Here is a 26,648-nt window from a genome sequence, read left to right as displayed (position 1 = left end):
ACATCCTGTTTATAATTTATACTTAGCCAGCGACAGAGGCGTTATCAGACATATTAAAACAAACAAAAGTTGTTGGAAATATTAATAAAACGGGTTATCGCTATTTGTCAAGCAGTAATTGAGATATTTGTTTAAGGTTTCTTTCGTATCCGACAAGAATCTTTCCGTATTACGGCATGTGATCAAGTTTTAAGCTGCTTAACAGAATCAATTTTTTTTCTCGTTCTAGTTCAAAGCTATCTACGACGTTATTGTCGACGCGGAATATATTTCTTACAGCCTTATCCAGCTGAAAGGGGATTTACAATATTAGCTCGAGTAACAATTATATCCACTATCTGATAATCAACAATAAATTGCAGTTTATTTACTGATCAATTTTCAGAATATTTCTCAGATTTGCCCTTTGTTACATATTAATGAGCCCATTTCATAATAGAGTCTTTATCATATCAAACAAATATATTTTGGTATGATACCTCAGAATATGTCAATATGTCAGTAGCACATCAAGTGTAGAATAAGGATCGTATTCAACGAGAAAATTCACATACTTTTCTCTGTGTTTTGATTGCTCATAAACAGCTTGACAGAGTCGAATAAGAAGTTCAAATTCAAGATTTTAGCTCTTACGATTCTTTTTATTTCTATTACAGTAATTTAGATAAAAGTATTATTTATTAGATGTCTTAAACAAATTTCTTGCTTGCGAAATGGTTGCCAGATGTTTACTGTGATATATATTGTGATACAGAGCATCAGAATGCTTCGAATTCTACCACTGACAGCATGCAAACATTCAGTGTATTGTTAGAAATCTAAATACTGCATCGAACCAGGATTTGAAGAAATCCAATACTATTAACAGTCAGCATGCAAAACATCAGGATTCGAAGAATCCCATTTCGATCTAGAAACATATTTGTTCCCTGTTATAGAGGATACATATGCAGATGAGCCAGGTATAGTACTGTCTCTGAACATCAGATATTTTGGTTAGAAGCTTATGGCCGTCGACAAAATATAAAATTTGATTTTCTGTTTGTTAATACGTTTAACCTGATGGGAGAGTGCGCACTAACAACAATACGAAGACAATATTTGACATCATTGTGCAGGCCAATGTAAGTCTATCCTTTTGAAATACAAAACATTTTACAATGACTGGATTGGATCGTAGGGTGTATAAACCTGTCAAAGTGGCCTCTCTATTTAAACAAACTTCACTTATCTTTCCTTTTTATCAATCGCTCGATGATAATATATCCAGATCTGTCCGCTGTAGTTCCTGTTCGTAAAACGTCCAATAATTTCTTCTCTATCTGATTCCTTTAGTTTGTTTGTAAGTTACTGGTATTGTTGTTAATATTTTATCCACAGCGAATACTTCCTCGGACCAATTCGGGGTGAATCCTTTTTCAAACGTTTTCTTCACTAGTGAAATTCTAACTCAATCACCCACGCTAAACATATCTTTGGTACATATTCTCGCTTGCCAGTACTGGATTATTAACTGCTTCATTTGGCTACATTCCAAGTGTGTTATGTTTTGTGTTCTTGTAATCTGATATAATCTTTGGCAGTTCATCAACATACCTGTTAGTGTTTTTCGCTGTGAGTTGTTTGTAGAGTTATTCTTTCAGCGTACGATTAAATCTCTTGATGATGACACTTGTATCCTCATTCCCGGTGATTATTATTGTTCATAATAAAATTACGCTCCGTGATGTGTCCACAAATCATTCGGTTTTTTCTGTGTTATTTATAATTTCTCTCAACGCAACAGTTATGGTTTTTCCTGCTTAGTCTGTAACATGTACACTAAACGTGTATTTGCAAAATATCAACTACATTCATCAGATACCTTTTGTTCTCATTGTGCTTAGCAATATTTGACGTATTAGCTAGGTATATTGTCCATATGTCATCAACTGCATTTGCGACATCATTTCTTCGAGAATTTATTTAGATCTGTGAATTTCAGTTGCTATAACGCTCTGTGGTTCATCGCTATAAAGTGCATTTTATCGAGTTCAAGTTTATATTTACCGCCAATGATACCTTGTACTAGCTTGCGATCAATTTGCTCTCTTAATCTACTAGGTTTCATATTACTTAGCTGATCACGCATAACACAGTCGCAACTAGATGTGTCGTTTTCATTGTCACGGTAGCTTATGTCGGGACGCATTGCAATTTAAACGACCTTATTGGGTTGTGTTTTTCAATAAGTTGCTTATCGAGAGGATTCCAAGGCCCCGTATCACAATTGCGATGCAGGGTTCATCCACCTTTAGGTTTCGGTAATTTACCAATTAACTTGTGAATATCTAAGCCGGATCCGATTACAGCTCGCTGATTGCAACACTGGCAATAAGTTACTATTTTGTCCTGCTCTATACAGATATCGTGGTCAGCTTCACATGTACACGCTTTGCTTTGCTTTTTTGTTATAATTTAATCGTCGACTAAAATAGTATTAGGAATTCTTGGCATTCCCTGATCTCCAGGTAATAGTGTATCACGTTTGAAAAACATGCTCTTTTTCTTACCACAGGCAGCACAAATACTTTTCAGCATTAGTCTGTTATGTTTGGTATTTTCCATGGTTTCGTTTGTATGTTCCGTTTTACTTCTGCACTTCAAGCAATACGTGGTAATTTTTATATTTGCTTGTTAGATACAATTGCAAATGCATCGTTTTCCAAGCTTGGTTTAAGTGTAAAATGTAATATAAATTTCAGAAAATCACCATTTGTCCCGGACATTATTTTGATAAGCATAACACAGTAATATCCACAAGACGCAGTTCCAACTGGCTGAAGTTGATCACACGAATAATTGATTTTGTTATACTTTTGGGACGCTATCACGTACTGTACTTGGTGGCATCCCAAACGAATCAAAATAATTGTCTTTATAAAGAGCTACACAATGAGTGCCAGATCCATCGTTGAAATTATGAATATTTATTACACAACTAGTTGTAATCTCTTTAGAGCTTCGCTCTTCAGGTCGAAGTCATAATTCATCATCTGAAAACACTCCTTGAAATATGTTGGTATCTTTCAGTTTATGTAAGATCTCAAAATTGCTCAAACGGGGACGCTGTGAGTCTATTACTGGATAGCATTAGTCCTTTCCCACTTCCTATTCCCAGAAGATTGGGAAGTAGTCTTTCTGTTAGCAAGCTTCGACTTCTTTCCGGATTTCGTTGTTTAGTTGTTTTACGTTTCTTTGCTGTTTACGTTTCTGAATGCTTCGTGTATGGGCATTTTTAGTTATAATCGTTAGACAAAAGTGAAATGCTTTGCGAGTTACACTAACTGTTTGATACAGTCACCGGAAACATATGTTTGGTGGCCCCAGATATGGCCCCGAGGCAGCAGCTATCCACAGGGTGCCTAATACTGGTAGTAATTTGGGTAGTACCGTTTGTGCAATAATTGACAGTGTAGGTCCCAGAAAAAATCCAATTATTTCTTTACTCCGAGACATTGACGAAATTTGCGCTGCTGATAAATTTAAAATAAAAGGTTTTTTCCAGTCATATTTTATTGATTTGCTGCTGTGTTAACATTAGTTTTGCTGGCGGATGGCTAGCACTCTGCCAACTTGTTCCGAAATCTATCTTCAGTGAAACATGCTGTCGTTTAAGAATAGCTTGTGTTAATTTTTTTAAAATTATCCCGGCGATAAATTCACATCATGCATAATGCATTCCATTTTGTATTTAATTATGTTCTGTTTGATACAATTTGTACTGCAGTCATTTCCTCGCTTGTTAGGGGATCAATACATTCCGTCCGATTGTCTGATAAAAATGCAAATTGCAAAGCACTTCAAGTGCAGAACACTTCAAATAAAAAGCACCTGGTAGTCATTCTCTTTCTAGAAAATCAATACATTCCACCGATTGTCTGATAACGTTATATCACCCACATTCAGACTTGGACAGTCATTTGGCCTTTTGTAGAATCTATCGTTAAGAATTTATCAGATACAATACTTAATAATTACCAGCTCCTGGAGCCTGTCCAAGTGTCCACGAAACGTCAACATCACAATTTCATCCAGTAGCTCTTTTGCTATGCTTACTCACATCAAAGTGAAATATCGGATAAAGTATTCTAAATTGTTTGACTGAAATTTGAGATCCATTGGCAGCATCTTGATATTTTTGCGTTGCTTCCACAAGGTACATATACACACGAGATACGTCTCTGTTCGCTAATGCTGCAACATTAGCTGCAAAGTTACATTCGATCGCCCGTTCTGCATACACTATAGAATTTATTCTGACAAATATTCATCTGACATATGGACTATCAAATACAGGATTGTTTTGAAGCTGATTTTATCATTTATCATGTCGTTGAAACTCAATAAATACATGTCTTGGTAAATGCTCACTTGATGCTGCTGTTATTCACCAGGTATTATGGACCGAATCTGGCAATGGGGTTTGATAACATTTGTTCTGCATAAAATGTAATCATTTTTGTGAATGCTGTTAACATCGTCTCAAGTTCAATTGATTTATCGATCGAATGAAAGACACGTGGCATCCACAACGTCAATCGTCAAATCACAAAGTGAGTGTTAGTGACACCTGCAGCATCCATCATACAATTGTTTTGATCAGCTCGGTCAAGTTCAAGTATATGTTTTATGCCACGAAATACCTTATTATAGTCTCTACAAAATACGAATATTGTGTTAAGCGGTAGCATCATTGTGATCTGATGTGCATTATATGTGAACGTTTGTCATTTAATATAACATTCGTTGTAAGGTTGATCTCTATTCATTTAACGACATATTGAGCTTTTGCTAGCATCGCATCTGTGCCAGCTACATCACCTGGTGGAGTAATAGGTCCAATCGTATTACAAAGAGCTATTAACACGTTTCTGAGGCTCTCCCATATTGAGCATGAGTTGGGGGTAAAAATGTGTTAATATTAGTACGAGCCAGCGTCGTCAGCACCAGCTATTGGTGCTGTAGCAACTCTCAGTAATTCACCCACTGCAGCTGTGCAAGTTCCAATATATGTTAACCACATCATATTTATTGCAACAGATCTCAAGTAATCGTCACTGGACGAAACTATGTTCAGAATAGTACTTGCAACTGACAAGTGCATAGCAATTGTTTCTACGGATTGATTAGCTAGTTGAAATCTAGCTCTTCTAAATAAACACCAACCGTTATTAACAAGTGTTATTTGTGTACAAGCAATTAATACTGTACCAACTTCTCTTTTGTGAGCTAATAGTCGCTTTTATTCTCGAACGAGATCGAGAGTTGGTGGATCTTCCCTTTTGTCCCCTCCCTGTCTCTCTATGTCTTTATATGTCTTTATATATATATATATATATATATATATATATATATATATATATATATATATATATATATATATATATATATATATATATATATATATATATATGCATACATACATATGTATGTTTATATATCTATGTGTGTGTGTGTGAGTGTATAATATAGTAATATAGTATATCCACTAGCTATAGGGGGTTCAACGGTTCCAGCGGAGTTACTGATCGTAGCGCCTAAAATTACCTCCGTTAGCTCCAATGCGCACGCCCACAAAACAAATTCAGTTCCGGATAGTTCACCGTTCTACACTTGGTTAGCGTAATATAAGGTCAAGAAAGGAAGGAATCTTAGCTGTACTAAAAATCATTATGGTTAAACCAATGAATCAATTATATATATCATAAAATTGTTTGTTCATACTAGGATAATAATTATATACATTAAATCAGATAATTACTTACATTATATCAGATAATTAAATAATATTTACTTTCCATACTTAAATAATATCAAATAATTAAATTAAATACACTGTCCATACCTGATAATATTGATACATTATCCATAATATCAGATACATTGATAGGAACATTTCATTTTGCTCTCCGATGTAGATAGATCCTTCTTTCTTAGTTACTTTCGCAAGGCTAATAGTTCGTTTATAACACGAGTTAAGAAAGTTATAACACAAGTTCGATAAGAAAATTATAACTCGAATTCGATACGTCAGCTGATTTGTAATGCTGAACTTTTTAAACCAGAAAAGTTTACTTTAACAAAATAGAACACATCATTTTAATGTATTCAGAGGAACTTAAAGCAATAATTACTTAGCTATCATAAAGATAAAGGGGTGAAATTAATGCAGACGGAATATTTATTCATATTTGGATGTAAATATCGTCCAATACTCAAATTAAATAATATGCCCAATGAAGTGTTTTCTTTGTTTCATTTTCTTTTTGACTTTTGAAACATCAAGTATCGGACGGTACATGCAATAACGTTTTTTGATTTTTTGTGTTTATGCTGACACGTAATAACACTCAAATTTGCTGGGGTCTTTAGACAACATTTCTGATTGTCACCAGCAAATTCATCTAGAACAGCTCTTAACATTAGTTTAATTCTGTTTAACTTTCCTTGCATCAAATATGTAAGTTTTAAAAATCCAATTATTTCACAGATTCCGTCATATTACTTTGGTTCGCCTTTTAAATCAATATTGATCCACGTGACCGGATGTACAATTGCAAACAGTATAATTTAAAAAAAGAGACTGCTTGTAAGAACATGCTCTACAAGTCAATAATAAATGGATGCTCACATATATTCATGTTTGTTGTCTTTATCTATCAGTCACTCTATCTTAACATCATTTTATACTCGTTTTTAACTAGAAGTCTGTTTATGTAATATATGTATGCGAACACACATTCATTACACATACATACCCATCCACCAGATGAAAGGAGACAGACATACATACCGACAGACAGGCATATAAGTGAGAGCCACAAATGTCCTATACATGCATAGTGTGTTTAACTTCGAAATTTCTCCAAATTGTATACTCTAAAATTTCCAACCGTTCAAGGAAATAAAATTAAAATAATCATCAAGGAGACTCCTACGTTCGCCTGTCTGTTCAAGCGTGGTTGACATGTGTGCAGTTTGAAAAAAAACTCAAGTTATTTAATGAAAAATATAATGAACATTAATAGAAAAGCAACATTATAAATCAATCATAAAAGAACCTTAAGAAGTTTTAATTTTTTCTCGTTGTCGTTCAACCTCCATTAACTGCTATGATTGAAGCTGTAAAAATAAACATATTTTCATTATTCTTCCAGCGAGATAAATTGCAAGAACTTTTTACGCAGCGATACACTTTCGCACAATCAAATAATACAAACTAGAGCATAAAGTAGTAATGGAAAGATAATGAAGTTCTGGAATGGGCAGATAATATTTATTTGAAAGCTGGGAGCAGCGCAAGTTAGTGAGAAAAAAAAAGATGTAAAAACTATATATCAAATATTGATAGAATTTCTTTTTAAGATAGTGAGATATCGATCCTGCTTGCATAATGTGAGCGGTCTGTCACATTTTCTTGATCTACATCTGCCATCTTAATTGATTGAACTATCCGGAAGTGAGTTGCACCGAGATGCCCTCTGGTGTTTTCAAGGGGAGACACTAACCGTGAAACCCCCTATAACATTCATTGTAAATGATATTAAAATTACAGATTCTAAAGCATATAACAATTGCGCCTTATATTATACCGTTCAATTATGATATTTTGCAATGTTGTCTTACATTATATTTCCGAAAGATTCAGCTCCAATAATTTTGACTTTAATAAAGGTAGAACTATTCACCGTTGAGGTGAAGTTCTTATTTAGTCGATTTATCCTAAACAGGAACAAGACAATTTTTCTTTTTCTTTTGATATCTTTCGCAATCTTTGGCTATGGTACATTATAACCAAATTGATGCATTATTAAGGTCCCAAAGATATTTAGCGTATACAAATAATGTCATGTGATTCAGGAAAGAAATCCAAAATAAGATCGCTGAAGATAGATTGATAAAATCAACTCATATGCACATGATACCTTCATGTCCCTGGTAAAGACTTTTAAGAAGACCACCATTTGTGTGTTAATTTAATTTTAGCTCGATTCGTTGCTTTTCATATAGATCAAATGCATTGGATGTAATCTCCCCCACATCTGTTCAGTATGACTCTTCTATAAATATACATGTTTACTGTTGATATATATCAAATTTTGCCGAGGAGAAAAGCAATTCAATCATGAATTTTATTTTGATCTACGCCTGCTTACTTATCAATGATCGCATTGAGTATCATAGGACACTTGCATGATGTGTAGGTTATCTTCCACTGTGTCAGAACGTGGTGAAAGATTGAAGACGGCAGACCCGTCGAACTTTATATTCTATGATAAAACACGAAGCAAGCACTTAAAAGTGCGATTCGTGCCTTATCTCATAGTTGGGCATTTGAAAGCCCAGTCAGTAGTATATGCAATTGACAGACTTCAAAACGTGTGCAGTTGGTAACATCGTATTTTCAACACAGTTTATTCGGTGCAGGTCAGTGGTGATGCTATGGTTCGTTGTAGACTTGGAACTTGTTTTTCTGCTATAATTTTGCTTAAAATAAATCATTATCGAAACGAAAAATGGCATTTAGTTTGATAGAAAAACTTGTTATGTTAATACTTGACAGGTCGAATGTATCCACCGATTCCGTTAGCAATTGTTCTAAATAGCATATTCTTTGATTTCAAAGACATTTGGGAAGGAGTCTGACCGATTTTCTTTTATACAGCTTGTAGCAAGCAACTTGGACAACAGTAGGCTTTATTGAAATAACTGTCTAGAATTGTAACTGTTTTCGTTCATTTTCGTCAAATTATCAGGTGCGTAATGAGGTTGCTGATGTTTTTAATCTGCTCATCCTCTATGGAATTATATGTACATTTGTAAGTGTGAAACTTCTAAAGTACTGAAGCAAGTCAATCGTGACAAAATATGCAATATTTGTAAGCTTTTCTGATATCATTATGTTTACACCTATAGTCAGTGACTAATTGCAGACAATAGTGGCAAGGCGATTTGTTTCAACAAACATATTTCAGAATCGGCAGGACAATGCATTTATTATATGGACTAAATCGGTATATATCAAAGATGGTTTAATGAGATGGAATAAGTTCGCCTCTGATATATTTTTAATCGCAAAGGTCTTAAAACATCCTTGATTCTTTGTTGTGAAGTTGAAATCTGCGGAGTCCTGGTGTCATTTTAAGTACATCATGAAAATCTTTCCATATGTATTTTTAGTGATATGAATTAAAACGTTACATATCATGAATTAAAATAAAATTTCATTTAATATACCTTTTTGTAGAACATAAATGTTGTATCATTTATTGTGGTTATTGCACACGTTATATTTCCAGACTTGTAAATGTATGCAAATCGTAGGGAGAATACATCACTGAGCTGATCGATCTCTCCCGGACAACGTACAAAGTGGTTTCTTAAGTATATTCGAAGCCTAAAATGAAGAATGTATGTCTCAGTATTTTGCGTTATTTAATTATTAAGATACCTAAAATATCATGGAATTTTTAGTATGTAGGACGCAATTGATAACAAGGAAAAAGATGACTAAAATATTAAATTAGTAGATGCCATTAAACTGAATACATTCATTTCAAAGAGAGTATGTTTTCAATCATGGATCTTTATCGATAGGAATATTTTCTCTGCATAAACTGCTTCAATATATTTCACAAAGATTTTATACTTTTAAAAAGACTTTTGACATACGTTTTGATTAAATATTAGTCATGGAACGTATGTCTTTTTTAATCTGTTCTTCATCTTGTAAATCACACAGGTGATGCCAATACATATATGCAGGGCATGGGGATTTTTTGCACACCTTATCTGAGACTGCATGTTAACATTTAGGGTCACTTTGCATTGCAGAATTTTCATGGTTGACAATGAACTCCAAGGCCATCAGAAATAACGAGTTAGAAAACAACGACTCACTATATTGGAACAGGTGAATGTGTGGTTGTGTTATATTTACAAATCTTGCCTAATAAACTTCAATATGACTCATCAACGTGGTTCATTTTCTTATCCACTCATAAGTTTAGAAACCTCGTTAGTAAGTTTACACCGATGTAGGAAAAGCTTACTTTAGGTTACCCATTGTGGGTTATATATTTTTAGTTACATGGGACACAATAGGGTCTAAAGCGTCACTTGGGGTTATACGGAAAATCATGTGTTAAATGAGCCCATAGGCCTAATATGCGACGAAGACACTAAGTGGTCAAAAGGGGCACTCGGGAGTCTGACTGGAAATTCTATGTTAATTTAGTTCATAGGCTTAACATGCTCGTGTGCTTGGGGGTCAAATGGGTTTATAGGGTCAAAAGTGTTTATACGGTCAAAAGAGTTTATGCGGTCAAAAGTGTTTATGGGGCAATACGTAAGGGGAAATGTAAAAGGTTTTAAATTTTATTTGTCAACAAAAACAAATACAGACAAGCATACACACTGACAAAACAGCTATGACAATCATAGATTAATATCTTATATATATATATATATATATATATATATATATATATATATATATATATATATATATATATATATATATATCTGAGTGCCGTTTGGGTTTCCTTTACTTCTTTAACCACCATATATTCCATGAAGATTTCTATTCGGGGATATCTCAATCTTATTAAAATCAGATGACCTATGTTATTGTCATAATCGCTAATTTTACAAGCCAGTCAGATGAAGTCTCATGTCTTCACGATAGGGAGACTGAGCAGTATAGCTAAATAGCATCAGTGTGTGCCTATCGATTTGATTCACTTTCAAATTTCTGAAAGCAGCATTTCCATTGACCAACTCAAAAGTCAGCAGAACATGACCCTTAAGCGGCCGCTGTCAGATCTTTACGTAGGACAATGGAGATCTAATTTTAATCAGATTGGAGACTATCTTTTCTTCCACAATGTGGTTCCAGTCTGGATGCTCCAATTGCTTAAACTTCTAGACCTTCATCCAGTTGCTATTCAAGGATTAAAACTCCTTTCTTTCTTTGGGCTGTCCTTTTCTTTCTTCTCATCTTTCCATGTAGCCTTTATCATCTCAGCTTCCCCTGCGAAGACCTCTGTGATCATGTCCTTTGCTCTTTGAAGTGCAATCACTTACCGACGAACACGGCTTACGGTGTACCGTTGAGCCTCTTCAAGTTGTAGCAACTGTTCTAAGTCCACCGTAACATCTACTGCTTCTTGCAACTTGCCTACATTACTAGGCTGAGCTGAATTCATTTTTTTCTTGTTGAGGCCGAATGGTACGCTTACGAACGCGCCGTTTTATGTGTCTGAAGCACGAACGCGAAGAAAAAATAACCGTCACCATTACTCATAACAAAGTATTCTTATTGACAAAGCTAATAAAGTCTAAACTTCATTGGCGACACAACAACGTGTTAATTATGATCCGGTTAAAGAATGTATCTTGAAGTGTTATGAGTTGGTTCTCGAGGCATATTAACAGAGGGTTTGGAATTGTAGAAAAGAAACTGCTCGTACTCTTCTTGAATTTGAATGGGAAAAAGAATACGTATTTGATAGGTACAGCTTAGTCAAGAAGGTTAATAGAGCTTCTCATAATCTCAGACAATTCATATTAATTGAAGAGTTCAAGAATTGCGTCCATAGTGACATGAAGACCTACCCTGATGAGAAAAAGGTCGCACCTACAAGAAGTAATGATAGTACAGCTGATGACTAGTCCTTGACTCTCAAATTTGTCAATACATCTTCCTCACAGCAGGAGTGTAGTAAACCAAACCATTTCAGTATCATACAAATACTTTCAAATTTGAGTCTGACACAACATTTAGGAATCAAAACTCTGAAATATACTGATCGGAAATCCTTATCTCTTCCTGTGGGCACTTATTCTAAGAAGAAAAGAAACGTTATTTCTCATAGCTACAGGTTGAAAAAATAAGCAACATAATCAATTTAGAGTCATTCCAAATGCTCTTATTTCTAAGAGGTCAAGGTCACGTCCATGTATTGAACGCAATACTTTTGTCGGGTCAAACAAACCCCAATCTGATTTTGTTTTAAAGAATTATAAACCATTCATGTCAAAAAGTTATGTATCAATTGTTGGTCATTTTGCCAAGCCTATCCATATTAAAATATAGCAAGATAGATGAGCTTCTCCAATCCTTTTATTATCATGCACATTGCCTTTTTCTGAGAAGTCTTTTTTTTATACTTAAACTGCTCTGAATCGGGAAATTGAGTGGTGCTTTATTAATGTTCCTATCCATTGTATTATTTTTTTAAATATTAAACTTAGATATTATTTGAGAGGAAAAACAGGTTTGGGCTGTTCAGTTGAAATAACTAGCGCTTATTATTTGGACTATAACATTATACTGGAACTGTGATAAATTATTGGAAGGTATTCTGGACAACACCATCTTGACAACGTCACTGTTCTTGGAAGACCAGTAAATTTCTGGTTTTGAAATTTATGAGAAACTTTTCATTCGTTTAGATTTATTACAAAACTTTATAAGGATTACTTTGGATTCACTTCATAATGCTAAAATTTACTCGCACATTTTCATTTATAACTTTGATAATTACATTTTTTGTTACGTTTTGCAAAACTTACTGGTTTTGCTTCTTCCTGTTACTTAGTGTGTTACTGCAAAATCGTAACACCAAAATGTGTGAATCAACAAGATTTTCAGAAGCTTTTTCTTTACGGAATATTAAAACATGAGCAATAATAAAAGGTTTTGATAAAGGATGTGTTTTGTTACCTTTTTGCCTTCCGAAATCTGTCCAATTTTATACAGTGTGAAATTTTATACTTGGAATTTTCCAGCAAGTTATACATGAATTAGGCATTAAACAGTTTAAATCTTGTGCCTATGACCTGAAAGTCAAGGGACTTTGAAAAGATATGATCAAACCTACAAAAATATGATTCATTCGTATAGTCTTAATGCAAGAAAACATTCGGACGAGTCCTATTCAGGCTAAATAGTATGGTCCTTATACAACTGAAAAGAAAATAAGTGACTTGAAGGAGAATGCTGATAGAGATAGCTCTGTTCATTATTCAATCAATTTAACTGTACCTGTTCTACACAGTGCGGATTTAAATGATGGCTTGAAATCGGACTGTAGTGATATTGATGTAACCAATCTAGTGTTGATCTGTTGAAAAGAGTCAATTTATTTAGTCCATCGGGGGGCCCCGAGTGGCCGAGTGGTCTAAAGCGCTCACCGTTACGGATCACTGCCATCTCACCTCTGTCTGCTTGGGTTCGAGTCTCGGATTCAGCCTATGTGGGTATGTGAGAAAGCTTGCCAGTAGCTTCTCGTGGGTCAGTGGTTCTTTACGGGGTTTTCCCGGGTTCTTCCTCCACCATTAATACTGGCCGCCATGTATAGCCTATCGTGTGCTGAAAAATGGCGTTAAACCCTACAACAACAACAACTATCCATTGGCACGTTAACAAAATAAATTAGACTTTACTCTGAACACCAAGGGAACTCATTTGGAACGGTCAATAATTTTGGACTTGTGATATAGCTCTTAGGACTATTACGGATTTCATTCACCTTACTGAAAGTTATTTTTAATTTTTCACGTTTTATTTTAGGGAAATAAGTTATTTGTTGAATTTTTTAAAAACAAACCTGTTGATTTTCTGTTACTTAGCGTAAGATCATAGTATAATAGCACAGGCAGTTAGATAGCCATATATCTGATCCAGTGCATCAAGTCTTCACAATGTAGGTGAACTGTATAACAAATTAAGTTTCCTGTTCATAGTATATAACTTTTAATACCTTTAAACGTTTTAATTTGTATTATTATCATACATTTTCTTTTGCTCGCAATTTCAGAACCGAATACGTTATCAGATATAATATTTTAAATGATTGTGATATTTTTTCCAATTTCTTGATTTAAACATTACCCTAAGTTATTGAGAAGATACTGTCTATTTTAAAATATGTCTGTTGCATTGAAGTTAAAAAAATTACTACACAATATTTATATAAAGTAATGTACCTAATTCAAATAGAACAAAGTAAATAAAAAATATATTAATTTAAAAAGAAATGATGGCAGCAGAAATTCATAGTCCACTGCATATTTTTTTTGCAAAATCTTACTTTTCATTTCTGGCAAAATTATGAAAAGAAAAGTTATCCGTGTCATTTAGTTGTTAGATTTAGACTTAATAAGATTGATACGGACCGGCTTTTCATATGGCAACATTTAATTGGGCCATAACTAATGATTGCCATCGAGGAAGGTTTGGAAGATGGGATCTACACGCTGATACAAAATGAAGAGTTTCCATCTGAGCTCAGAATGGAGAATGTTATGATACAAAGTTGACTTACTGGTATATTTTCATGTCAGCTAATTTAGAGTGCAATTTCAATAGCGTTCCAGTTTAGCTCTTAAATTGTATCTCCAAACATACATTTGCACTAGTATTGTTAAATCATTAGTGTACAAACATATCAAATATTATCCAGAATCCTGTTACTGGAGTTATTGTCTTAAACCCCATTTGCTTGGTTTTGCATTTTGTCGAGGTTCTTTCTAGTTATTTAGTCTTTATTTGTTTTCTTCGATCTTGTGTGAAATATAATATGCAGACGATATCAATGCACGAATTAAAAAGCTGCGAAGGAACACAATGCAATGCATCAGTGGTATGCATATGAATCAATTTTACGAATGAAAACCCCAGCATGATACGGTACTGAATATCACCCAGTCATGATACGGTACTGAATATCATCTAGTCGGTACTGAATATCACCCAGCCATGATACAGTACTGAATATCACCCAGTCATGATACGGTACTGAATATCACCCGGCCATGATACGGTATTGAATATCACCCAGCCTAAACGTTGTAGTATTAGTTTATAATTTACGTGCGAATATTAATTGTAAATTACATAGCAAAAATAGGCAAACAAATTAAAACAATGAAAAAAGAAGGTCTATTAACTGTAGAGATCAGTATGAAAGACGATTAAGTAAAATATAAGAGTAGGATGCCTCGACACGTACTGGTAAATTTTTCATATCTGATCAGAAGCATATATGCGTGTGTGCTTACTTATACGTTCTACGAGGTATAAACTTGCTAATAAATAACTAAGATTGAATTTACCTCTTACGATGTATTTCTGACAATTAAAAATCCCACATCGTCATACAACTATGTAGCTTAACTTAATCATGAAATATAAGCTAACAAATCGCTAGGTGAACCAATCATATATATGCCCTTTGAAAATGGATGTTGCGTGAGATTGATTCATTTGGATCTTAATTGGAAATACATATATGTATGTACGTACGTGTGTACGCATGTATGCATGTATGTATGTATGTATGTATGTATGTATGTATATCATTTTCCAACAATTTGTTGAGATAGGTCACACTGGTTTGCACAAAGAGGAGAAGCAGTTCCTGTGCAGTCATATTCTACTGCGAAATTAGTACTTGGGTCCATGTCATAGTTGTCAACGAGATCACTTTTTCCTGTGTAACAGAGCGCCAGGGCTGTATCGTGTCTGTCCGATATGTAGATACCAACATTAGCACCGTAATTGTCATCAACATGGATGTCAACGCTGAAACTTGTTGAATTTCCCTTCAGATTCCTCAATCCACAATTTGGCCTGTAAAAATATTTTGATATATATATATATATATATATATATATATATATATATATATATATATATATATATATATATATATATAACAAAATTAAGCTTGCGGATTTTCTCATCCATTGTTTTACTCCGTGTAACTTGCAAAAGTTCATGTGATATTGCTATCTATTTTCAAAGAGAGAGAGAGAGAGAGAGAGATTTTATTGACAGTACAGAGAAACGTTGGAAAAATATAAGGAAACGAGAGAGAGAGAGAGAGAGAGAGAGAGAGAGGCAAAAAGAGACAGAGATAGATAAATTATGACTATCAGCAAGTATGTTGTTATCTTATTTGTCTATGGTAAACTACAGACTCCAGTATCCTTTAATTCAAAATCCACTGCTCTGTTGCAAACTCTCTTCAAAGTATGTAGTTATGAGAATGTGCCGAATGTGGCACTTTTTGAAGATGACAATTACATTTTAACGTATACTTTCATTACAGTAATTAGAAGTTTTCTCCCACATTCCTATTTGATCCGACAAATTAGATGTCTCAAACTAACTTTTTGCACATTTAACATATGTATTCATACGTCTGAACACGTTAATATAATAATACAATGCAAACACAAGTTTAAACAATAAAAGACGTCCACAATCTATTGATGAATTAAAGAAGTCAACTAAATATGTTATTAAAATTTTAAAACGTCCACCTTAGGCAGCATCCTTTTGGGTTTGTCGGAACCGCAATACTACCCACCAGCTTGGTATTCATTGGATTGTCGAACAGATCGTTTTGAGCACATCGGATTTCCAGGCAAGCCGCCTTTATTGTCTTATTATTTGACCGAGGATTCTCTTTCGGACCAGACTTGTACCTTCCAAACAGATATCCTGTTTGATTGTAACTTTCGACCTCGATGGTTGCTTGGTAGGAGACTATCTTTATAGATACAGAAAAATAATCAGATAAAATAAAATGATACTGTACATAGATTTTCCTTGGCGTTTCTAAGTATCTACAAGCATAGCCAAGGTGTCTATATATATAGTATGTACGATGTATCAGTTATATACTACGAGATGTATACATTTTTCATTAAAAGGAAACGAGGCTTTACATCACATACAAATACATATTTGTGCCCTTTGAACGGAGTTAAGATTTACTACAGGCACCTGTGTATCAAACGAGTGAATGAAGAATGAATTCCTCACATCCGCTAGTGTCCGCTACAACATGTAGTTCTATGCCTTTTATGGCTATTCCCAATCACCTGTGCATATTAATAAGTTGATTGTTTGCTTCTTTAGTTTTTTTTCTTCTTCATATTGATTAAATCAATATAATACACACTGATGATTTAAACATGAATGATGGTTCTAATGATGAAAGTAGAGCACTGCAAACACTTGGTTCGCTACGCTTTCATATGAACGCTTAGCCATTCACTTACCGGCGCATTGACATTAATATGGAATAGAAACTTAGTGAAATGACGAACCAGCAAGAGGTAATACAAATATTTTAATATATTTACAGATGATCTATGTCATAATTCTGTTTTAGTAACAGTACCACAGACCATAATCTCTCTCTCTCTGTCTCTGGTCCGTTTGACTCTAAAACTCTCTCTTTTTCGCTCCCTCTCTGTCTCTTTCTCTCTTACACACACACACACACACACACACACACACACACACACATCCTTAGGTCGGTTTATCTTAATTTTTACCATCATTCATAAGTCCAGAGAAATAGTGGGATGACACAAACAAAAATCCTCTACGCTCCTCATTTCATAGATTTTAGCCAGTATGCTGCTACGATGGTCCAGAGAGAGAGAGAGAGAGAGATTTTCATATTCAATTAATAATAATCGATTATTAGAACATTATAATATGTTTAAGGAACAACAACAACAACAAAACATAAAATACATCACATTATGTATACCACCAACAGAAAATTTATCGTAAAATGTCGACATAGTTCGCAACTCTTATCATTGATAAACACCGTAGATAAATCCCAAGCAAAGTGCAAACATATAGTTACGACGAACCAAATTCTTGTATTTAACTTGGTGGAATTTCTATTTCAACGTTTTAATCCAGCTCAAATTCTTTTACTCTCTCACTCCATATTTCCACGTAGTTTGTCTGTTATGCATGAGAGAGGAGGGGGAACAGAAAGCAGACAGCAGAAAGAATTGCGATGCAAATGTGTACCATATTAAATTAATTTAGGAAACCTGGATTATTAATACATTTTATCGCTATTTTCATGCGCCACTAATGATTAATGTGTGGAAATTCATCATTGATCTAGAATCAACGCACATGGTCACAAGAATATTTATACATGCGTATTATTGAGCCATGGGCGGATCACAATTTGATAAACCAACAGTATTGGTATATCAAATTGCATTACACAACACTTTAAAAGCCATGCTATTTTTAATATATGTGATATATATATATATATATATATATATATATATATATATATATATATATATATATATATATATATATATATATATATATATATATATATATATATATATTCTACTTCCTTTGATAAACTTGAATTTGAAATCGAAATTTCGCACCTGGCCACGGACGGAAATTATTATACCGATGTATACGCTAACTGCATTTTTGATGTGAAGTAACCAATACTGCTTGGTATGCTCCAATTTTGCGATTATTAAGAAAAGAAAACCAGGTAATCTGTACAATATAAAGAGAAACCCAATTCAGGACGTAGAATATATTTATTTTGGTGTACTTTATTTTATGTAAAATCACCTCACACATAATCGATATTTAAAACAAAAATAGATGAATATTCTGCGTGGTATAGTAAAATCTGTCAATATTGAATAAATGTTAAATGATGAATCCTAGAGTTGATGCATTTCTCATTTATGACTTTCATATGATTGTGTTCGGGTGAGTCAAACAGATGTGATGGTTGGAGCTGTAACTTGAAAGTTTAATCACCCTGTAATTGTTCAGGTGCGTTGGTCATGTTTATCATGAAATGAAAGACAAACTAGTCATAATTAGTTTCTTCCTGCACCAAAGTCACAAAACATCAAAGTGACGATTTAGGCTTGTCCATAGTTCTGGAGCAGTAAACATATTCGTCATTCAGTCCCGATTGATGCAGACATGCATGTCATATACTTGTTATTCAAATTGGGGTTCATTAAAAAATAGTTACAAATGATGTAAAATAATAAAAGATATGTAAATGGAAGATTATAAAAAATTAAAAGTTGCTATATGGAAATGAATTGGCGGTTAACATTGCTTAATGTATGCAACGGAAAAATTACTTAAATAGTTTCGTTCCAATAACGGCATGTTGCCGCAGTACTAAACATCACAATAAACTGCCACACTGCAGATATCGTAGCGATATGACTGAAAAGTTGTTAAAGCTACGTTACAATCCAAATCGCGCGCGCGCACACACACACACAAGCTCACACACACACACAATCATTTGGCATATGTACAAATCATTGTCAAACAACAACAACAACTACTTCTAGTACTACTACTAATCACGTAGAAGAGAAAGAGAACAAATGAGGGGAATGATGACCACTCATTCTGATTTTGTCCCGTATAATGCGGATCACAGATTTCGATAAATATGTTTTGTATTTATTTTACATATAGTGTTCTTTCTGTGAAAGGGTTTGGATTCAAATCCTACCATCGAGCCTATCATGGTTAGCTACCCTGCTCTTCCCTCGAGAAAGGCACTTTACTTCAATTGCCTTGGCACTTAAAGACCTACTGTGTTGTTTTGCCATGAAAGAACAAACCAATCCTTTCTTGCTGTGTCTCATATGATAAGAGATAAGTCAAAGATCATCTACTCAACCAAAGGTTGGTGAAATGAATATAACATAGTTCGAATGATCTGAAAGTCGAAACGTTCCTGTCTGAAGTAACCATTTCGCTGCATATGATATTGTAGATTGTTCTGTATCCTTATACTATATAGCAATCACCAGACAATAAGGCTGATTGTAATAATCTTGCAGTTGAAAACGTTAAATAGCACGATTCCTTTAGTACCTTCTTCACGGTTATTTCTATATGATTCTTTAATCATGCTTGCAGTTGTCAACCGCACATAATTCTTTGAATGAAATACAGATTAGTTTATAGGGATAAAGCATCATCCAAGTTTTTGAAGTAGTGAAGAACAAAATCTTGTTTGCTTAATCCTTAATTCATGTATACTTTGTGTCGTTTGTGTGTTTTCCTTAAAATCTTATCCTAGTTGTTTTTATTGCAATACTTCCATGCCATTTTGTTGTATAAACGTGTCGTCACTTGCAGCGATATGATCATATAAATGCTAAATCGTTGATAATTGATCCTTCGATTACTAATACTGCTGGTGCCACCTTCAACGAACTTTAGTAACTTTTGATACTGGTTGCACTTTTGATAGTTTGTTTTAAATCATTTAAATATTTTCCTCTTCGTCTTATCGTTTTGTCCAACGGTATTGTATCACATCGATATTTTGAACTACTTCATAAACAACTTATTCTTTGGCATCTGTTTAGATTGTTATCTTCTTTTCTTCCAGTAATAGGCTCTTTTTTGACAGTGCATATAGTCGGATACTTATGGATAGATAAATCATAAATGGTGTTAATATATCTTACCGTGCGTTCATTAATATATATATATATATATATATATATATATATATATATATATATATATATATATATATATGTATATTCTTTTTGTCATCTCTCTGTGTTAAATTATTCGTCTTTTGCAACAGTGCCAAGTATTAGTGTTAGCAATCGCAGTGAGTAGTGAATGGGGGCGATATAGGGACTATGTGACTGCCATGTTAAAAAGTGCTGCGGCACTTGGGGGACAAGATTTATAGGGACAATGGGAATTAGCATTACATACATGGTCCCGGCACAATAGGGACAAAATGCATTTTAACATAGGTGGGTATTTATAGGGACAAAGGGTAATTGAACATAGGGAATGTAAAGCAACAATGTATTGGACCTGTCTAGATACAATAGGAATTGAATGTGGGTGACGTCGTGGTACTAGATACTATCGAAACAATGGTAGCAATCTTGCAAGGGGCTACACTATCCCATTCCTCAATTTGATGGATAGTAAAGACTTGTTCTTGCCTCCTTCTTCTATTTCACACCTGTTGATATTGTGGTTTCTGCTTTTCCCATTCTCGCCGATCTCTCTCTACAATTATGCGTCCCAATTTTAGGGACAGCAGATTCTGGTAGTAGTAGTATTGGTAGTGCTTGTCGCTGGGGTGGTGACCTCCCCATGGGCTTGACTGCGCTAGTCCTCACATGATTAGGTGAGACAGGATCCGTTCTTTCGTTTCCTTCTCCTTTTCTTTCGTTTTCTTCTCTTCCTCTTCTTCAAGCATGGCACTTTCTTCTATTGCCTCCATTGCCAGCTCATCCAGCAGACGACGGGCATATTTCAGGTGCAATTTGGAAAGTTTACTCATCATTGAACTGACTAACGCTCCTCCTTATAGCCTTGTAGCACGGACGTAAAGGAAAAACTCCGTTACACAAAAACTAATAATACCCACACCATAACCAAAACATGGACCGCTCGGACCTAAAAGAAACACTCAAGTCCACGTTTTACCTACAAACACTTTATTATCATTCAAACATACAATCCTGAAACAAACACACTCAATTATTATACAAAGTAAGCGAAACGAAATATTTATAGGCACACTTATATCCCATCACTTACAAACACATGCACTATTTTATAAGCCAGAGAAACGAAGTATTTATTAGCACACTTCTATCCCATCACTTACAATCAAACTCGCACACCAATACACCAGCACGGATAATTTTGGGAATTGAGTAGTATGTCTTTTCTAGATTTTTGGGGTTCATCTGAAAATGGCTGTTTTGTTGGTTAAGAGTTTGGGCAATCTCTTATCATCTAAGATTTCGCCCCGGTCTGGTTGTAGGCTTTCCCACGGGATAGGGTCTGCTTCTTTGGAAGGAAAAGGAGAACTCTTTCGTGTCCACTCTACAGTCGACAAAGCCTCTTTATGGTTCCTGCTGCTGTTGTTGGTTCTGTTGCTGCTTCTGAAGTCTATACTTCTCGGTCCATTCGTCTTGCTCCTTTTTTCTTTTTTCTCTGAAGACTTCATCTATCAGGTGTTGTGACACTTTCAAAAACCTGATATTTTCCATCTCACCAGGCTTTGACATCAGGTTTTCCCTGACACAATGCAAATGGACGTGGGTTTCGTTCATTTTAGCTAATTTGGAAGACATCTTCACGAGTTGACGAGTCAACAATGGATGGGCAAACTGGAGATGCGATAGAAAACATTCCTACGGTTTTTTGGTAGGAACGCTATAGCTCATTTCATGTAGAGGGACAGAGAGAAGTCAAAGAGTATATATAGTGATAAAATACTTTTAAAACAAACCACAGACAATAATTTTTGATAACATCGTTATTCAACCAACACACAACCAAAAATTAATATAACATCAACACATTTTCGTTTCAAACAACAAATGTTTGACAGGACTGACAACGTTGTGAAGTAAAGTTAGACTTCCACTGTAGGAGGTCATTTGGCCACTGATGCGCAATACGTTTCCTAGGTAAAGACAAGAGATATCCATAATGGTTACAAAACCCTCTATCTAATTTATGATTGTTTCTAGAAGAGTCACGATCACAATAAGTCACTAAATGTTCTAAAGGATATCCAAGACTGCATTGATGAAGAAACTACACACAATATTGTCCAGACACCATGAAATATGTGCCTTATAATTTCACATTATTGAATAGTGTGAGTCAGGGCATTTCTTTTCATAAAGTCGATGATGTCGTTTTCCAAAGGCAGTAATCCATACGATTCAAAATGTTCCACACAGGTATCGTGGGGAAAGTAGACGGCTACCCACTGGATTCATGGGAGATGACTGTAGTCCGTCATACGCTTGATGATCTTTAGGTTTGCAATGAGGAAGTTCATCTTTAGCGCACACGACATCATTCCAGGAAGCGGTGTAAGAATTGTTTTTCAAAAAGTAATAAAGTTCCCAGGTATTCATTTCAAAAAATAAATTGTTTCACAGGTGATGATAAGTCATCAGCTCAATCCTGACTTTTTGCTTGAAAATCTCTGTCAAGTAAATGGCTCTTCGCTTCGTCTCCGTACTCTTTGTCAAGAGAGATTCGATGCGATGGATCTCAAGAACAGTCAATGGAGGGATTGAATTATCACGTAAGTATTTATACCACTGATGGAACACTGCTTGTTCCGAGATGAGACCGTAATTGTCATCCAGATTCTCTCTTTCTTCTTCATTTATCATCATACATTTATCGTGTTAAATTTGACTGCGATGATCGTTTTGACATCCATATCAATTTTTCCTTGTCAACCCTGTAATTGTTGAAGCCAGGTTATTGGCAAAGCAGGACACTTAATTTTGTTCTTGTTATGGCCATCTTGACATCCCCATGTGCTCTTCGTCTTTGTCTCTTTTGGTGGGTGGTTCTGCTTCCATGATATCATCTCATTCCATTTCCAAGGAGACTCTACCATTCAAAGAGGGATAAGAATCTTCAATAACGTCTAATAGTCCATAATGGCTTCTCTCAAATTGTTGACTTCTAGAATGTTTTCCAATTCGGTATACATGATGACTTTCACCCTCTTGGTTAGAGCTTCTGCAAACTAAAGTTCCACACGCAGTTGACCGGATTTTATAGGGTGGAAATTTCCCTCGTCACTGTCTTGGTCTGGAGTGAAATCCAAACCTCACAAAGCGTAACCTCGTGCATAATCGTCGTACGAAATACCGTGACTAGTGTTGGTTCCTAGCTGTCCCATGGCTTGGTACAGGGACAAATACGATCTCAAATAATTCTCCTCGGTAAACTAAGGTTAGAAGGGTCTGGTGCACAAGGTTTTGCCATCGCGACTGAGTTGGATCTTGGACACTCTGTAGTGCTTAAACTCGAAAGGATTGTCAGCAACGGCTACGTTGAGGGCTTCGTTGCTGATGGTACCAACGATTAAACGTTTGGGTAACTGTCCTTGGAATAGATTATCTTCAATCTTGGATTGGAGTGTATCGGCAATAGTAAAGGTTTTCACTTCCACGCGTCGCATCCGATACTTGGCGGTCGTTCTGCTCAAAGTGTGGCTGTTGTCGTTTCCCACTTTAGGTAACACTTCCACGCGTCGCACGCAAGTCTGGCTTCTTGGATGACAGGTGTTTACTCGTTGGCATGGGCCATCAAATGGAAAACGGTACTGCTATGATTTAGTCTCAGGTGGATATCCATCCTGTACAGCAAATACCTTTCTCGCAGCCACATGTCAAAATGCAAACGATCCATCATTTCTAAACTACGTCTTTGCAGGATTTTCTTACGATGGTCTTGCAAGCTCATATTGTGAGGATCTTCAGCTGCTGTTAGGTCTGTGTCATTAAACTTGTCCTCTCCTGCTGTGACAGGTTTCCATACGACGCAGGCATCCGCATGAGTGTTCTTGGCAACTTTTCCGTACGTCAAGAGATATTCGAGTACGCTCGGCAAGGGTAAGTATCCATGCTGCTGATGACTAGTTCGTTTTTCAAGTACTAATCCACCTCGCTAAACAAGTAATGCATGAAATTGTTGACGGGAGCTACTGTAGCATCAGCTCCCGGAACGGTGTCGTCAGTTTTTAACGCTGACTTTCGTTACAAGTAACTGCTATTCAGATCGATGTAATCTTCGGGCTGTCCTTTGATTTCAAATTCTATGGGGCTGAGGTTGGCAAAGAGGCGATGGGATGAAATTCTACCCATTGGGTTCTTGCATATCATCATAGTGGGTGGCATGGCAAACAGAATGGAGTTTCACCGTAACTTTCCTTTGTAGAATAGAATATTTTTTTCCCAGATCTCCTTTTATACCAATGTTGATATTGACGTAATACGACTTACTGACGGGTAAATTATGAGGATGTACAAATTAGCAGTGAACGTGATAGGTGTTTCCCCCTTCTTCGTCGTTGATTGTGGCAGAATTCGCTTTGATAAGAATGACTCGCAGTAACGGTTTCATCAGAAGGCGACGAGTCACTTTATGGTACTCGATTGTGACACATCGTTTCATTTTGTCCAAGGCTTTGCCAAACAACGCATTGAATTTGGAAGCAGTCGTGTCCAACAGATGTTGACCACTAAAATAATAGCCTGCAAGAATTTTCAACATATAGATGTACCGCGGAGTATCGGGGGACACTGGTAGTTTTACAGAGGCATCTACGGTTTCGTTTTCATTCAAGTATTGTTGCACTTGGTCGTTCAGAACTTCGACGTCGAGTGTTTTTATTTTCAGTGATGTTTTTGATTTGTGTAGGATGAATTATTTCGAGCAAAGCAACTTCCTAATGGGCTTCGTGATCCAATTGGATGGCCTGAGGTAATTTGGCCGTGAAACAGAACAAATTATTGTGTGGAAACACATCCATGGATCTGTCACTGGGTAAAGTTAAGTAAAATTGGTTATACATAATTCTAGAGGTCTGCTGTCCAGGGGGTCACTCGAAGTAAGATGGGTGTCCAAAAGAGGATTATTGTAGTTTTGGTTGTGACTGATGGGAGGGTGACTGACTTTTGTCGCAAGACTCCCGTTGGTACCGTTAGAGTATTTCAGGGATGGATTGAAGCGATGGTAACCGATGAAACTGCTCAGTAAAATGGTCCACAATTGTTTGTCTCCTTGTTGCAGACTCAACTTGGTGATGGCAGCACCGATGAGACATTACGCCACAAAAATTTTGCAGAAAAAGTCGATTTGCGTTTTAGGCACACGTTCTCCATACCTCACTCACTGGGGTTGCTTTTATAGATCTTGCAGAGAAGAACTCGGAGAAGGACCGGTCACCGTCGTGGTTGAGCCTGTGTTGAAGGGCATGATGGTGTCACCTTTGCCTGCCCACGATTACGTAAGTCAGGAACAAAGGAATGGGTTAGCGCCATGGCTATGTCGACCCTGCGGCTATCGAGGCGATTTGCGTTTGTACGAGAGCCGCTCCGTTTGGTGTTAAAACTCACATGTTGCTGTTGTAAATCTCCCCGCATTGACCGATGGCCTGAGGCTCGTCTGTTAATGTGGACCGACTGGGGTAGAATTGGTATCCAACCAGAACTGAGAAAGGGTGGGGCCATTAATTCGAACCAGAATTTAACAGTCATTTGGGACTGGGAACGAATTAGTCATTGTGAAGCATCGTGCTGACAAGTTGTAGCAATAACTCCGGGAGCCACTAGTGATTTGGCGGGAAAAACCTTGGTACATTCAAGGACAGAAAGCTTCGTAAAGGTCAGTGAGTTATTTGCTCCATTGTTGCAGAATGTTACGGCATTGTAATTGTAATTATGTGCAGTATGTATATTTACTTACTAGAATCGTTAGTACGTAGAATTACCTTTGTATTGCTTAATTTGCATGCGTACTTGAGAAATGAGCTATGATTATGTTGATTGCTCGTTCGGCAGAATTAATATTGTAATTCGCTATTTAATTACATCGTGGTAAACTAGGGTATTCTAGATCTTGCAATTGTTGAATTAAATTGTAACTTTGGAAATGGTTGCAGTGTGTAAATTTAAATAATATGGATATTTGAATAATTGTGTACACTTGTGGGAGTGTAATGTACAGAAATGCGTCAGATTGTTGTGATATTGTTGAGAATAATGAGAATAAGAATATATATATATATATATATATATATATATATATATATATATATATATATATATATATATATATATATATATATATATATATTGATGTGACGCAATTTAGTGATTTCTGTATGATAAGTAGGATACCGCTCTTATTGCAACGTTGTTTCTATAAGAACGTGTGTGGTTTTCGA

General features: G+C 35.5%; 1 protein-coding gene across 1 annotated transcript in view; it reads right to left on the bottom strand.

Moving 5' to 3' along the window:
- Positions 1–15,152: 15,152 nt before the first annotated feature.
- The window catches only part of LOC149793601 (uncharacterized), a 35,694-nt gene continuing 24,198 nt past the window's right edge, over positions 15,153–26,648 (bottom strand). The window contains exons 3-4 of the mRNA XM_089966434.1: positions 16,375–16,604; positions 15,153–15,679 (exon numbers count right to left, since the gene is read on the bottom strand). Coding sequence (XP_089822560.1) covers positions 15,406–15,679; positions 16,375–16,604 — 504 coding nt within the window. The 3' untranslated portion in view covers positions 15,153–15,405. The remainder of the gene's footprint in view (positions 15,680–16,374; positions 16,605–26,648) is intronic.

The sequence above is a fragment of the Sinohyriopsis cumingii genome, chromosome 8 (genome assembly GCF_028554795.1).
Source record: "Sinohyriopsis cumingii isolate HCF-2022 chromosome 8, ASM2855479v2, whole genome shotgun sequence".
NCBI classification, from domain to species: Eukaryota; Metazoa; Mollusca; class Bivalvia; order Unionida; family Unionidae; genus Sinohyriopsis; species Sinohyriopsis cumingii.
Note: the sequence above shows the minus strand (reverse complement) of the source record. Positions and strands in the feature narration are given on the sequence as shown.